Source organism: Dendrobates tinctorius, unplaced genomic scaffold, assembly GCF_039654945.1.
Source record: "Dendrobates tinctorius isolate UK_male_01 unplaced genomic scaffold, ASM3965494v1 ptg000124l, whole genome shotgun sequence".
NCBI classification, from domain to species: Eukaryota; Metazoa; Chordata; class Amphibia; order Anura; family Dendrobatidae; genus Dendrobates; species Dendrobates tinctorius.
This window is the reverse complement of record NW_027361792.1, coordinates 809,652-822,960: the sequence shown is the minus strand read 5'-3', so window position 1 is coordinate 822,960 and position 13,309 is coordinate 809,652. Positions and strand designations below refer to the sequence as shown.

Here is a 13,309-nt window from a genome sequence, read left to right as displayed (position 1 = left end):
GACCTGTGCACTCATGTGATTACGCTGCAGTGTGCAATTTGGAGGAAGAAGAACCTATTTCCAAAAAATGGGGCAGGTTTAGACCACGCGATGAATATGATTAGGTGGAACGGCACGTTATATGCTGTAGGAATATAAAAGTCTGACTACCCAGTAGGAGAAGGGGCTGCATGTAACACAGCACGCAAACGAAAAAAGTCAATGCAATGTCTGACACCTTCCATCACCTGCAAAAATGATCACAAGTGACCGTGCCGGTAGCAAAAGCAAAGTCTCGCATCTTTGAAAACGTTCTCTAGTAATCTTTTTGCTGTTTTTGTAACCTATTTTTAGGAACCTGTGACTTTGTGTTGTGGCAAAATAGCTCCTGTCGCTACATGGAAACCATCAGCATGGCGATATTGATGGATACGAGACTTTGGTATGCACAGTATTGATTGTCTTTGGAAACACGACCCCCAGATCATTACCATGGATGACGTTGATCACCCTGGGGGTTGGCGGACTTTACGCGCCATACAAACCTCTGACGAAGAGCTCGGTGAAGCACTTCTCCTCTCCTATCACACACGTGTACGCCGCGTCATCCGCCAGCGAGCAGTTGTTAATGGTCAAAATCCTTTTATTCCCGATGCTCTCAAAGATGTATCTGAGAAACAAAAAAATGAGAACGTGAACATCACGGAGCGCTGACAGGTTAGGTCTATGCATTTCCTGGCCGGTGCTGCCGCGTACCGTCACATATCCGGGCCGTGACATTAAAGGAGATGCACAAATTTTTTTTTCAAGAAATAGCTCCTCTATGGGCTATGCTTGGTACTGCAGCTCATCCCCAGGAGCTGCAGAACTGCACATTGCCCAGAGTAAGGGTCGGGGTTAAATGGTTAAAAAACGAAATAAAAGAAGTAATACCCCCCGCACGCACTCATGCTCAGACACTGGTACCCCGCCAGTCTTTACTTCCTACTACACCCATGATGGCCCAACACAGGGTCATGTGACCAGTGAGGCCAATCACAGGCTGAGATGGGTGACCACTGTAGCCAGTGATTGGCTGAGAAGTCATTTCCCGTCTGCAGGCAGGGAATAGGAAGCAGAGACCTGCAGGGGACCTGTCAAAAAGAGATCCAGGCCAATCAATACAGCAAGGATCACTTCCTTTTTGTAAAACTATTGACAAAATAGAGAATCCCTTTAATTCCAGAGTGAAATACCCAATACCCATGGCTCCTTTAGGAGCAGCTGCCGACGGCACGGTATTATAGATGGGGGCACAGATTAGCATTGGGGATCTGGGCTTTTTAATACTATGGCTGGGGCATGCGCCAGCTAGCCACATTGCCTTGGCCTGGGCATACGGGTATGACCATGACTATAGAGGAGTCGGCCGCAGGGATCTTCAGCTTCTCTTTCCTCCGCCTCATCCAGTCACTGACAGACGGGTTTATGTGAAGCCCTTCGGCAGATAATTAAGGACGGCACGAGTAGCTAGCGCTGGGTAAAATTAAAGTGGTGACAAGTAGGGATAAAGAACTGACTGACGTCTCCGACTGAGGACAATCACTCATCCTGCTTCTTCACACCGCTCCCTTTAACCTTGAGAAAGGAACGAGATTCCTTATTCTGAACGTATATAAAGGAGCATAAGCTTGGCTTAATAGCGCCACGCTGCAGTTCCCCTGCACAGTGGATGACCGTCCAAAACTGGAAGGAAAGACCGTGCAGCAGCTAATTCTCAGGATCCGTGCAGGTCCTTTTGATGGCATACCCCCCACAAAGGTGCAGTTTTTGCCACAGCAGCTCCTATTGAAGTGAATGTAATCTGACCTGCAGTACCAAGAGTGGCCACAGCACGGTGGGGAGCGCTGCCGTTCCATGGTGGCGCTGCCGTTCCATGGTGGCGCAGCTGCAAGTGACAGCAAACCGTACACATATGTGGGTGCAAATGAGTGCATGCACGTGCAGGAAATATTTGTGCACATTCATGCGCTCACACTTCCAAGTATATGGACACGAGATAGAATAGGATGTGAATCAGTGAGAAGAGAGGCAGGTGCGGGGATGGGATCGCGAAGACTTAGCCCTCGTTGACTTGATAGGGTCTCACAATACAGACGTCTGACACACGGACAGCTCGAGAATGTGTCGGGGAACTTACTTGCTGAAGGATCAGTGTCCGATTCAGATCAATCCATCAAGGAACAAAGGAAGACGGCAAACAATAGGGGGAAGAAGGAGAGAAGACGATATGTGGGTTAGAATTCTAGGACTGGTCATCTCATAGCTATATAAGTGACAGATATTGCGGTACCGCCACGCGGATGTTTATAATACTATAATGGGGGTGCCCTCCCGACGCCTCCATGAATGCTACACTGACGGTCACCACCACGCCGGGCGAATATAATGACGATTATCCACGTACGGCGGAACGTCAAAGTTTGTGGAGACCCCGATGCAGCACACTTCATGGAGGGGCTGGTGACCTGGTGTGGATGCAGGATCGTCACAGTACCATAAAGTACAACAATCAAATAATAATACTATTCACCCGCTAAAAATTACCTCCATATAACGCCCAATTATAGGCATCCTACAGCGCTGAAATAATCCCTCCATACAACGCCCAAATAAACATGATATTTCAAGTCTGTCAATGCTTTTATCCCCTGATGTAGAATTTTCAGTGGGAAGCTAAGTGGGCTTGCACTAGTCAGCCTGTCTCCCCACAATCAGGTCCTATTCTTGATTTTTGGTGGGAAGTGGGCTTGTACTACTTGGCCCCTCTCCCCATAATCAGGTCCTATTCTTGATTTTCGGTGGGAAGTGGGCTTGTACTACTCGCCCCTCTCCCCATAATCAGGTCGTATTCTTGATTTTTGTTGGAAAGTGGGCTTGTACTACTCGGCCCTTCTCCCCATAATCCGGTCCTATTCTTGATTTTTGTTGGGAAGTGGGCTTGTACTACTCTGCCCTTCTCCCCATAATCAGGTCCTATTCTTGATTTTTGTTGGGAAGTGGGCTTGTACTAGTCGGCCCTTCTCCCCATAATCCGGTCCTATTCTTGATTTTTGTTGGGAAGTGGGCTTGTACTACTCGGCCCTTCTCCCCATAATCCGGTCCTATTCTTGATTTTTGTTGGGAAGTGGGCTTGTACTAGTCGGCCCTTCTCCCCATAATCCGGTCCTATTCTTGATTTTTGTTGGGAAGTGGGCTTGTACTACTCGGCCCGTCTCCCCATAATCAGGTCCTATTCTTGATTTTTGTTGGGAAGTGGGCTTGTACTACTCGGCCCTTCTCCCCATAATCAGGTCCTATTCTTGATTTTTGTTGGGAAGTGGGCTTGTAATAGTCGGCCCGTCTCCCCATAATCAGGTCCTATTCTTGATTTTCGGTGGGAAGTGGGCTTGTACTACTCTGCCCCTCTCCCGATAATCAGGTCCTATTCTTGATTTTTGTTGGGAAGTGGGCTTGTACTACTCAGCCCGTCTCCCCATAATCAGGTCCTATTCTTGATTTTCGGTGTGAAGTGGGCTTGCACTAGTCGGCCCGTCTACCCATAATCAGGTCCTATTCTTGATTTTCGGTAGGAAGTGGGCTTGTACTACTCGCTCCGTCTCCCCATAATCAGGTCCTATTCTTGATTTTCGGTGGGAAGTGGGCTTGTATAACTCGCTCCGTCTCCCCATAATCAGGTCCTATTTTTGATTTTCGGTAGGAAGTGGGCTTGTACTAGTCGGCCCGTCTTCCCATAATCAGGTTCTATTCTTGATTTTCGGTGGGAAGTGGGCTTGTACTAGTCGGCCCGTCTCCCCATAATCAGGTCCTATTCTTGATTTTTGTTGGGAAGTGGGCTTGTACTACTCAGCCCGTCTCCCCATAATCAGGTCCTATTCTTGATTTTCGGTGTGAAGTGGGCTTGCACTAGTCGGCCCGTCTACCCATAATCAGGTCCTATTCTTGATTTTCGGTGTGAAGTGGGCTTGTACTACTCGGCCCCTCTCCCCATAATCAGGTCCTATTCTAGATTTTTGTTGGGAAGTGGGCTTGTACTACTCAGCCTGTCTCCCCATAATCAGGTCCTATTCTTGATTTTCGGTGGGAAGTGGGCTTGTACTACTCAGCCTGTCTCCCCATAATCAGGTCCTATTCTTGATTTTCGGTGTGAAGTGGGCTTGCACTAGTCGGCCCGTCTACCCATAATCAGGTCCTATTCTTGATTTTCGGTAGGAAGTGGGCTTGTACTACTCGCTCCGTCTCCCCATAATCAGGTCCTATTCTTGATTTTCGGTGGGAAGTGGGCTTGTATAACTCGCTCCGTCTCCCCATAATCAGGTCCTATTTTTGATTTTCGGTAGGAAGTGGGCTTGTACTAGTCGGCCCGTCTTCCCATAATCAGGTTCTATTCTTGATTTTCGGTGGGAAGTGGGCTTGTACTAGTCGGCCCGTCTCCCCATAATCAGGTCCTATTCTTGATTTTCGGTGTGAAGTGGGCTTGCACTAGTCGGCCCGTCTACCCATAATCAGGTTCTATTCTTGATTTTCGGTGTGAAGTGGGCTTGTACTACTCGGCCCCTCTCCCCATAATCAGGTCCTATTCTAGATTTTTGTTGGGAAGTGGGCTTGTACTACTCAGCCCGTCTCCCCATAATCAGGTCCTATTCTTGATTTTCGGTGTGAAGTGGGCTTGCACTAGTCGGCCCGTCTACCCATAATCAGGTCCTATTCTTGATTTTCGGTAGGAAGTGGGCTTGTACTACTCGCTCCGTCTCCCCATAATCAGGTCCTATTCTTGATTTTCGGTGGGAAGTGGGCTTGTATAACTCGCTCCGTCTCCCCATAATCAGGTCCTATTTTTGATTTTCGGTAGGAAGTGGGCTTGTACTAGTCGGCCCGTCTTCCCATAATCAGGTTCTATTCTTGATTTTCGGTGGGAAGTGGGCTTGTACTAGTCGGCCCGTCTCCCCATAATCAGGTCCTATTCTTGATTTTCGGTGGGAAGTGGGCTTGCACTAGTCGGCCCGTCTCCCCATAATCAGGTCCTATTCTTTATTTTCGGTGGGAAGTGGGCTTGCACTAGTCGGCCCGTCTCCCCATAATCAGGTCCTATTCTTGATTTTCGGTGGGAAGTGGGCTTGTACTAGTCGGCCCGTCTCCCCATAATCAGGTCCTATTCTTGATTTTCGGTGGGAAGTGGGCTTGTACTAGTCGGCCCGTCTCCCCATAATCAGGTCCTATTCTTGATTTTCGGTGGGAAGTGGGCTTGTACTAGTCGGCCCGTCTCCCCATAATCAGGTCCTATTCTTGATTTTCGGTGGGAAGTGGGCTTGCACTACTCGGCCCGTCTCCCCATAATCAGGTCCTATTCTTGATTTTCGGTGGGAAGTGGGCTTGCACTACTCGGCCCTTCTCCCCATAATCAGGTCCTATTCTTGATTTTCGGTGGGAAGTGGGCTTGTACTAGTCGGCCCGTCTCCCCATAATCAGGTCCTATTCTTGATTTTCGGTGGGAAGTGGGCTTGCACTACTCGGCCCGTCTCCCCATAATCAGGTCCTATTCTTGATTTTCGGTGGGAAGTGGGCTTGCACTACTCGGCCCGTCTCCCCATAATCAGGTCCTATTCTTGATTTTCGGTGGGAAGTGGGCTTGCACTACTCGGCCCTTCTCCCCATAATCAGGTCCTATTCTTGATTTTCGGTGGGAAGTGGGCTTGTACTAGTCGGCCCGTCTCCCCATAATCAGGTCCTATTCTTGATTTTCGGTGGGAAGTGGGCTTGCACTACTCGGCCCTTCTCCCCATAATCAGGTCCTATTCTTGATTTTCGGTGGGAAGTGGGCTTGTACTAGTCGGCCCGTCTCCCCATAATCAGGTCCTATTCTTGATTTTCGGTGGGAAGTGGGCTTGCACTACTCGGCCCTTCTCCCCATAATCAGGTCCTATTCTTGATTTTCGGTGGGAAGTGGGCTTGTACTAGTCGGCCCGTCTCCCCATAATCAGGTCCTATTCTTGATTTTCGGTGGGAAGTGGGCTTGTACTAGTCGGCCTGTCTCCCCACAATCAGGTCCTATTCTTGATTTTCGGTGGGAAGTGGGCTTGCACTACTCGGCCCTTCTCCCCATAATCAGGTCCTATTCTTGATTTTCGGTGGGAAGTGGGCTTGTACTAGTCGGCCCGTCTCCCCATAATCAGGTCCTATTCTTGATTTTCGGTGGGAAGTGGGCTTGCACTACTCGGCCCTTCTCCCCATAATCAGGTCCTATTCTTGATTTTCGGTGGGAAGTGGGCTTGTACTAGTCGGCCCGTCTCCCCATAATCAGGTCCTATTCTTGATTTTCGGTGGGAAGTGGGCTTGTACTAGTCGGCCTGTCTCCCCACAATCAGGTCCTATTCTTGATTTTCGGTGGGAAGTGGGCTTGCACTACTCGGCCCTTCTCCCCATAATCAGGTCCTATTCTTGATTTTCGGTGGGAAGTGGGCTTGTACTAGTCGGCCCGTCTCCCCATAATCAGGTCCTATTCTTGATTTTCGGTGGGAAGTGGGCTTGCACTACTCGGCCCGTCTCCCCATAATCAGGTCCTATTCTTGATTTTCGGTGGGAAGTGGGCTTGCACTAGTCGGCCCGTCTCCCCATAATCAGGTCCTATTCTTGATTTTCGGTGGGAAGTGGGCTTGTACTAGTCGGCCCGTCTCCCCATAATCAGGTCCTATTCTTGATTTTCGGTGGGAAGTGGGCTTGTACTAGTCGGCCCGTCTCCCCATAATCAGGTCCTATTCTTGATTTTCGGTGGGAAGTGGGCTTGCACTAGTCGGCCCGTCTCCCCATAATCAGGTCCTATTCTTGATTTTCGGTGGGAAGTGGGCTTGCACTAGTCGGCCCGTCTCCCCATAATCAGGTCCTATTCTTGATTTTCGGTGGGAAGTGGGCTTGTACTAGTCGGCCCGTCTCCCCATAATCAGGTCCTATTCTTGATTTTCGGTGGGAAGTGGGCTTGCACTACTCGGCCCTTCTCCCCATAATCAGGTCCTATTCTTGATTTTCGGTGGGAAGTGGGCTTGTACTAGTCGGCCCGTCTCCCCATAATCAGGTCCTATTCTTGATTTTCGGTGGGAAGTGGGCTTGCACTACTCGGCCCGTCTCCCCATAATCAGGTCCTATTCTTGATTTTCGGTGGGAAGTGGGCTTGCACTAGTCGGCCCGTCTCCCCATAATCAGGTCCTATTCTTGATTTTCGGTGGGAAGTGGGCTTGTACTAGTCGGCCCGTCTCCCCATAATCAGGTCCTATTCTTGATTTTCGGTGGGAAGTGGGCTTGTACTAGTCGGCCCGTCTCCCCATAATCAGGTCCTATTCTTGATTTTCGGTGGGAAGTGGGCTTGCACTAGTCGGCCCGTCTCCCCATAATCAGGTCCTATTCTTGATTTTCGGTGGGAAGTGGGCTTGCACTACTCGGCCCGTCTCCCCATAATCAGGTCCTATTCTTGATTTTCGGTGGGAAGTGGGCTTGTACTAGTCGGCCCGTCTCCCCATAATCAGGTCCTAATCTTGGGACCATCTCACCTTCCAGTAACGCGGAGCTCCTGACCGTTCTTCAGCCATTTCACCTCTGCATCAGGATTTGTCACTTCTACAACCAGCTTCATCTTCTGGCCCTTATCTATTTGGTATGCGGGATCCAGCTTCTTCAGGAAAGCTAAAAAGATGGAGTGAAAAACAATTGTCGGTGACAGCTAAAGAATATCACCACCCAAAATGGCAAGAATTTGTGAGCAGCCTGAGCGGCATCTGTAAAAGTCAGCAGGTGCAAGAATTATCTGACTGGTCCCGTTTCAGCAGTAGGATCGGCCGTTTACGGATCCTTCTCGATTCATGGTACCTGCTCTGGTCATGTCTGCTTCTGCCAGCAGGCACTTCTGTATTCACTCTGCGGATGGCACTGGTGATGGACGATGTGTCAGGGCCTGTATCTCTGGGGAGCGCAGACACTGTCCAGTCTGAGATACTAGTGTGGCTGGTACTTGTGGTACTGCCCAGTCAGGCAAAATTGTGTGCTGTCCAGAAGCTCAGCAGAAGTGGTCAATGGGGCAGAACCACGCCTTACTTAAACTCCCACTATACTACTACGGTAGGAATTGCTAGAAGTTCTGGGTTGTTTACCTCTGACATCTCTCGCTCTGATCTGTTCCTGATTCTCACGAGGCTTGATCATGACTTTGCTTTGTTGTCCCGCCAGGCTTTGACTCCAACCTTTCTACCTTTTTTGTTTGTTTGTTTTATCATGTGATTTGATCCCGGCTTTGCCTTTCCTGTTAGTGACATCAATAGTTGACAATCCTTGCTTGAGTTTCACTCCTACTCCGTGAACACAACCCAGGGGGCCCCGTTCTATATCCAGATCCCTGTATAGGGGTATAAGTGTAAAGGCCAGGGGTCTCTAAGGGAGCTGCTAGACAGAGCAGCTAGGACCACATAGGTCTAAGGTCGTCTTTTTGAGTCATTGGCTTCAGACAGAAAACTCTTGGATCCAAAAACTACCCATTGTACACGAGACGTTTCCCAGAATTGGGAGAGTTACTGGGATCATTACTGTTGTTCTCAATATTCCAGAGCTCAACAAAAAGGACTCAAGAACCAAAGGTTTCTCCGTATAGGACCAGGCAGACATATTCTGTGGTGCAAATAAAAAATACTGTCCTACGTTCAGGCAATTTGGTGAAAGGCCGGGCGAGCGGTCACACTTGCACAATTCCAAACTTCTGCAGCTAAAACAGCACAATGGTGTAACACACAAGCGGTTGTTGTGAAATGTCGGGTTATTTTTGGCATTTTGACATCAGCAAAGCAAATTAAAATCCCCATAAACTAAAAAGATCAGTTTCTATAAACCGGACACAATTTACTGCAAACCAAATCCGCCATTACTTGGCCGCCCGGATGGGGGGGCTCTGTGGCACCGGATCACAGCGGAGCTAAACTTTTCTTTTATTTTTGGCTCTTGACCCCCATTTTTTTAAAAAGTCGGTGTGACTTAGAAGGAGATGTGGGGTCTCAAGGAACGGACCCATTTACTACAAGTTTACACCCAGAAGACCAGCATAAAGATCAGCATAAAAGATGAGAGGCGAGCTCTTCTTCATAAACTGGGCGCATTTTACTAAATAAAGTTGGCTTGTCATCCACTCTGCATGTCCGCGGAGCAGACTGATATGAAGCTTCGTGGGAAAAGATTCAGTGTAACTTCTTCTTTACTCATTGAAAACAGTGCTCATTCTGAGCTTAGGAGTCCAGTGGGCGGTCTTACTAAGAGACTCATAGTCTAGATCCGCCCACTGGACTCCTAAGCCCAGAATTAAGTTTAAATTAATAAAATAAATGTTCTGCTGAATCTTTTCCGACAAGTTAGGTATAATCTGCTTAGCGTGTCCCCCGCTATAACAGGCAGCCAGCAGAATGGCCACTTTCAGGGCTCGCTTTAATCTGTGGCCATTGGAGTCACTACTTTAGGATGAACGTGTGCTAGTGCTAGACCTGCCCCTCACCTTCGCTCTTCTTCTCCTCTTTCTTCATCTTCTTCAGACGTTTCAGGAGCCCCCGGAGATCGGTGATACCGTACTGGAAAGCGATCTTCTCATACTCGGAGGGAGGCGCTTTACGAAGGATCTCCCAAACATCGATGTCTGGTTCGGTCTCCTGCTTGGCCTCATTACTGTTAGGAGAGATGGAGTCAGTATACAGCTATGGACGCCTCCAAGCCTGGACCTCAGGATGGCAGATGACCCCTTTATTAAGTAGAAAAACATGGCCGCCTTCTTTTAAAACTAGCGCCACCCTGTCTACAGGTTGTGTCTGGTATTGCAGCTCAGCTCTATTGAAGTAAATGGTACAGAGTTGCAGTACCAGACACAACCTGCAGACAGGGGTGACGCTGTTTTTTGGATAAAGGCAGCTATGTTTTTCCAATCCCACAAAACCCCTTTAACTCTCTCTTGTCAGGAGTGTACTGATCAGATTTCTAGACGTTCTTTTTAATGATTGGTCACTGTGGATCGTACAGATAAGAGAGTTGGATTACGACTGGTCACTTGTAATAATTAATTTTTGAAATTATATTACATATTCAGGTGATTTAAAGGGAATTTGACAAAATAATTTTTATAGTTTTTTTTTTTTTAATTTTCCATTTCACCATCTATTTATAATATTAGAATCACACTTCCTGTAATGGACACGTGACTTTTCAGCAGTCTCATTATCAAAACAGACAGGACTAAAACACCTGATAACACCTCTATATACAGCTCACCTCCTCCTGACAATAACACCTCTATATACAGTAGATAATAGAGGAGACTCCATTCACAAGAGGTGATGTCACAGCTCACCTTTTCCCCCTTTTATACAATGATTGATAACATCTCTATACTGTACACAGGAGATAACACAGGACCCACCATTCACAATAGGTGACATCACAGCTCACCTCCTCCTCCTGTACAATAACTGATTACACCTTTATATACAGCTGATAACACAGGATCCATCATTTATGATAGGTGATGTCTCAGCTCACCTCTTCTCCCTCCTGTACAATGACAGATAACACCTCTATATACAGTAGATAACACAGGATTCACCATTCACAATAGGTGATGTCACAGCTCACATTCTCCTCCTGTACAATGACTGATAACACCTCTGTATACAGTGGATAACACAGGATTCACCATTCACAATAGGTGATGTTACAGCTCACCTCCTCCTCCTGTACAATGACTGATAACACCTCTGTATACAGTAGATAACACGGGATCCTCCATTCACAATAGGTGATGTCACAGCTCACCTCCTCATCCTGTACAATGACTGATAACACCTCTATATACAGTAGATAACACATGATCCACCATTCACAATAGGTGATGTCACAGCTCACCTCCTCCTCCTGTACAATGACCGATAACACCTCTGTATACAGTAGATAACACGGGATCCTCCATTCACAATAGGTGATGTCACAGCTCACCTCCTCATCCTGTACAATGACTGATAACACCTCTATATACAGTAGATAACACATGATCCACCATTCACAATAGGTGATGTCACAGCTCACATCCTCCTCCTGTACAGTGACTGATAACACCTCTATATACAGTAGATAACACAGTATCCACCATTCACAATAGGTGATGTCACAGCTCACCTCCTCCTCCTGTACAATGACTGATAACACCTCTATATACAGTAGATAACACAGGATCCACCATTCACAATAGATGATGTCACAGCTCACCACCACCTCCTCCTCCTATACAATGACTGATAACATCTCTATATACAGTAGATAACACAGGATCCACCATTCACTATGGTCACAGCTCACCTCCTCCTCCTATACAATAACGGATAGCACCTCTATATACAGTAGATAACACAGGATCTACCATTCACAATAGATGATGTCACAGCTCACCTCCTCCTGTATAATGACTGATAACATCTCTATATACAGTAGATAACACAGGATCCACCATTCACTATGGTCACAGCTCACCTCCTCCTCCTATACAATAACGGATAGCACCTCTATATACAGTAGATAACACAGGATCTACCATTCACAATAGATGATGTCACAGCTCACCTCCTCCTGTATAATGACTGATAACATCTCTATATACAGTAGATAACACAGGATCCACCATTCACTATGGTCACAGCTCATCTCCTCCTCCTATACAATAACGGATAACACCTCTATATACAGTAGATAACACAGGATCCACCATTCACAATAGGCGATGTCACAGCTCACCTCCTCCTCCTATACAATAACGGATAACACCTCTATATACAGTAGATAACATAGGATCCACCATTCACTATGGTCACAGCTCACCTCCTCCCTTAGTGCAAAAGCATTTAAGAAAATGCATTTAACATAAAAGACCGATTAAAACAATCATTTTTCTTCCTCTTGTAATCTTATGGGATTATCTGCACAGATAGCAGGAAACAATGAGTTTTGGAGAGATGGCTTTGTTGTGAGAGGTAACCTCACTATCCCCCGTCCTTCAGACGTTCTCTGCTCCTCTCGTATTTGGGGACAGCACAGCCTTTTCCCCATCTAGGGGGGGCCCGTGGCCTGGAGCTGGGTGCAGAGGGGACCACCAGTGAGGGGCTTGGCCTCAGCATGGCATTTAGCTATGGGACAGCTGTCTCGGATGACGTTTAGCTGAGGGTCTCGCTTCGAGCCTCCGGTTACTCCAACGATCTTTTTTACAATGAAACAGATCTGCCCTTTGCTAGTAATAAGGAGGCCACAAATAGACAGGCGTAGGCGCGGGCCGTGCCTTGGCCACTGTTCAGAACAGTTACGAGCCGGTGCGCCGGTGTGTATGACGGTGTAAATCGCATTCCGGACATGTGTTTACAGGGGATCGTAATCCACCAGCACGTCACGTCGTTAAGGACAGTAAATCCATTTCTAAAGAGAGAACTGAACATCGGTCAAGAGGATCCTCCAGGGCGCAGCAATGTGGCACTAGATATGGGTGTGGATTTAGGGGGAAGCTCTGAAAGTGTTGAGGGGTCAGGACCCTTCTTGGCGTTTGCTCTGATTCTATTCCAGGACTAGACCCTCAGACTATTGATAACCCATCTTCATTGCCAAAATTACAGCTGCACGAGACTAAAACTCGGGAAGAGTTGGGGTATAAACGTCCATTAATATTCGCTGGCCCTATTACATTCACTTTTCGACCTACTATGGAGAGCGACCATGCATGCATGATGTGAACAGCTGTCAGTGGGCACCATGTAATACTTTAATTACCTAGTGGTGGCGCTGCAGGAGAATTGAGCGCCTGCTGAAGCCTGCAGCTGATTGCCGCAACACCCAGATAACTTTTTGAGGACCATTTTAGCAAAATAGAGCAGGTCCAACATAAGCAACCTTGGTAGAGAACAACATCATGGTTGACCACATTCTTGACCTTAGGGAAAGACTTTTGCATGTTTTGGGTCTTACCGATTTACGGAACGCAGGAAACTGCTGGACTTGCAAAGAGGCATTCAGAAAAGCATGCATCGGAGACGGCACCCGCATCACCGGGGCAAGAGAGAGCAAGACACGTCAGTGCAAGGCAACCACCAGAAATCACGACCACTCGCCAAGACCGGGCAAAGAGGTAAGACAGAAATGCAGACGTAATTTCTTATCATGCCGTACAAAGAAAGAGTCTATTACATGCGGAGAGAGAATGTGACAACCGGGAAAAAGTGCAAAATCAAGAAGGCGTGCAAATCCT

General features: G+C 47.5%; 1 protein-coding gene across 1 annotated transcript in view; it reads right to left on the bottom strand.

The window, feature by feature from the left end:
* Positions 1 to 13,309, bottom strand: part of MYBPC3 (myosin binding protein C3) — a 95,213-nt gene that overhangs the window by 48,164 nt on the left and 33,740 nt on the right. The window contains exons 10-13 of the mRNA XM_073541826.1: positions 9,539 to 9,705; positions 7,560 to 7,692; positions 2,159 to 2,161; positions 525 to 649 (exon numbers count right to left, since the gene is read on the bottom strand). Coding sequence (XP_073397927.1) covers positions 525 to 649; positions 2,159 to 2,161; positions 7,560 to 7,692; positions 9,539 to 9,705 — 428 coding nt within the window. The remainder of the gene's footprint in view (positions 1 to 524; positions 650 to 2,158; positions 2,162 to 7,559; positions 7,693 to 9,538; positions 9,706 to 13,309) is intronic.